The sequence below is a fragment of the Montipora capricornis genome, chromosome 1, assembly GCF_036669925.1.
Source record: "Montipora capricornis isolate CH-2021 chromosome 1, ASM3666992v2, whole genome shotgun sequence".
NCBI classification, from domain to species: domain Eukaryota; kingdom Metazoa; phylum Cnidaria; class Anthozoa; order Scleractinia; family Acroporidae; genus Montipora; species Montipora capricornis.
This window is the reverse complement of record NC_090883.1, coordinates 9,053,311-9,055,810: the sequence shown is the minus strand read 5'-3', so window position 1 is coordinate 9,055,810 and position 2,500 is coordinate 9,053,311. Positions and strand designations below refer to the sequence as shown.

The 2,500-nt window shown below is 38.4% G+C and overlaps 1 protein-coding gene across 1 annotated transcript in view; it reads left to right on the top strand.

Annotated features, from left to right (window-relative positions):
- LOC138056843 (uncharacterized) overlaps window positions 1-1,501 on the top strand; it is a 1,538-nt gene extending 37 nt beyond the window's left edge. Inside the window, exons 1-4 of the mRNA XM_068902760.1 lie at window positions 1-440; window positions 512-574; window positions 799-870; window positions 914-1,501. The exon at window positions 1-440 is cut by the window's left edge and continues 37 nt beyond it. Of these exons, the coding sequence (XP_068758861.1) occupies window positions 1-440; window positions 512-574; window positions 799-870; window positions 914-1,501 (1,163 nt within the window). The remainder of the gene's footprint in view (window positions 441-511; window positions 575-798; window positions 871-913) is intronic.
- The last annotated feature ends 999 nt before the right edge of the window (window positions 1,502-2,500 follow it).

Genomic DNA, 2,500 nt, shown 5'->3' with positions numbered 1-2,500 from the left:
CTTGTCGCCTGGATAGTCTCAATGTAACAAGGCACACCAGGATATGTTCGGCTCATTTTAAAGGTGGGCTTGGCCCCACAAAATCGAATCCTGTGCCCACAATATTTGACTTTCCCAAACATCTCCAGCCTAAAACTCACAAAAGTCGTACCAACCCTGATGAGCGGAGACATCGAAATGCAAAACCAGAGTTGAAGAAGGAAATAAATATGGAGCAGTCTGCCTCTTCGAAACAAGATGTTAGGGTGGAAGGAATGGATCTCAGCTCAGACAAAAATAATTGTACCTTTGAAGGAAACAGGAACCCTGATTGTCAGCCGGTATATGTAGATGCTGAGGTGCAAACTGATTTAACAACTTCTGACATACAATTCATGGACGAGTGCAAAGCAAGGCTAGAGAACAAGACTCGGCTGAAGAGAGATCTTTTTATTGAGGATGTCTGTAAGGACGATCGGTCCGTCAGATTTTACACTGGAATTGCCTACTTATGGTGTTTAACTTTTTGCAGCCATTTGCTGAAAAAATGAAATATTGGGATGGCAAGAAAAAAACTGCGAGAGAAGCTTATCAGGTTGGTCAATATTTCTTTCATAACGGAGATCAAACAAATCCCAAGGTACCATTCATCATAAAGAATTCATTTATCAAATTATTTTTCTATTATATATTTTCTTTTTTTTCTTATACTATAGATTTCCATAATACTTTAATTTTTAGAAGGGCAACTTGTGCAGAAATAAAAAAAATTATTTAAACTTATATCATTTTAATGTAATCCACTTTCTTTTTTTGTAGGAAGAAAAAGACCGAAAGAAGCCAGGGCCAAAACGACAAGTGCCGTTGTTTGCTGAGTTTATTTTAGTTATGGTGAGGCTGTTGGTTGGTCACCTGGCTGACATTTATTCTCAAGGACATTCTGTTTGCTTGGCCTACAATGCAACAAGTTAGGAGGCATCTACCAAAGAGTTTTGAAAAGTTTCCTCAAACAAGAGTAATTATAGACTGTACAGAAATAAAAATTCAAAAACCCACTGGCCCATCTGCACAAAAAGTTACCTGGAGCAATTATAAAAGCTCAAACACCTTTAAGCTTCTAGTCGGAATTTCTCCCACTGGTGCTTTCACATTTGTCTCAAAACTGTGGTCAGGAGGTGTTTCAGACAGACACATCACAATGAAATCAGGTCTCATAGACAAATTGGAACCTAATGATGATTGTATGGCAGACAGGGGTTTTAACATAAGAGATTTGGTCACAAACAAAAGGGCCACTTTGAATATCCCTCCTTTCTCCAAAGGAAAGCAGCTTTCCACAAAAGCATGTACGAAAACGCGTCGTATTGCAGCTGTGAGGATACATGTTGAGAGGGCTATTCAAAGGTTGAAAGGTTTCAAGATCCTTCAGGGTGTTCTGCCGATCTCCCTGGCTTCAGTGGCTGATCAAACTGTTACAGTGTGTGCTGCCCTTTGCAACTTAATGAAACCCTTAGTGAAATAATGTGACACTTAAGTGCTTATTCAGTCACATACACTGTCCTTATGGAATAAAAAAATAGCATTTTGACATTTGCTGATATTTTTTTTTTAGCATGACCAGAACTGTTTCTGGTACCGCATGTGCACTTTAACTGCTAATCAGCTTATGCCAAACAAATTAATGTGCCATTGTACAGTTAAACATAGTTACAAAACCCTGAACCACTACAGTTTTGTTCGGGGTAAACCAAATTTAACTCTGGGAAATACTATCTCAGGGAGCATTACTTCTTCATAGAACCCAGTTAGTTTTAGAAGGATTGGTTTCCAGATGTTTTCTTCATATGCTACATGCTGCATGAAGAACTCCTTATTTGTGCCATATGCCATAAAGTAACCCCATTTGTATGTGGTAGAAAACATCTGATGACATAATTGGTAGAAATATTTATGATTCTTGTTGAGAATTAAACTGGATTCATTTTCTGTGCATATTGATTGCTTAACAAGCACGTCTTTAAGGGTTTGTCCTGGCTTAACTTGAATGTATTTCATTTCCAACACACCTGGGTCACTCTGGGTGGGTAAATGAATGATTCTGTCTGGAGATGCTCCAAGATAACCATGGGACTTGCTGATGAAAAACCCACACTCCTCCAAGGATACACCACTGAAACCTTTCTTGCTCATCTCTGAAATGAAAACTTGTGCAATTTCTTCTTCTTTTTCTAGGCCCTCTCTCATAGCAGTTGTCTGTGGTATGTCTAAGTAGCCCATTACTTCTTTTAAAGCCTTAGTTGGGGAAGTAGTGGGTTTAAGACTGGCAACTCTTTTGCATTTTGAGGCAGAAATGCGCCCCTTCTTAAAGCGATACCAATCTGCACATTTACTTTGTAATCTGGTTTTTTTTTTCAACAATAACTATTTCATCATCTGAAAAACTAATTTTTCTTTTAACAGCTACACAAGCATCCTTGATTTGTTGCAAAGTGGCTCCTTCAGGTAATGGTGAGAGATTTTC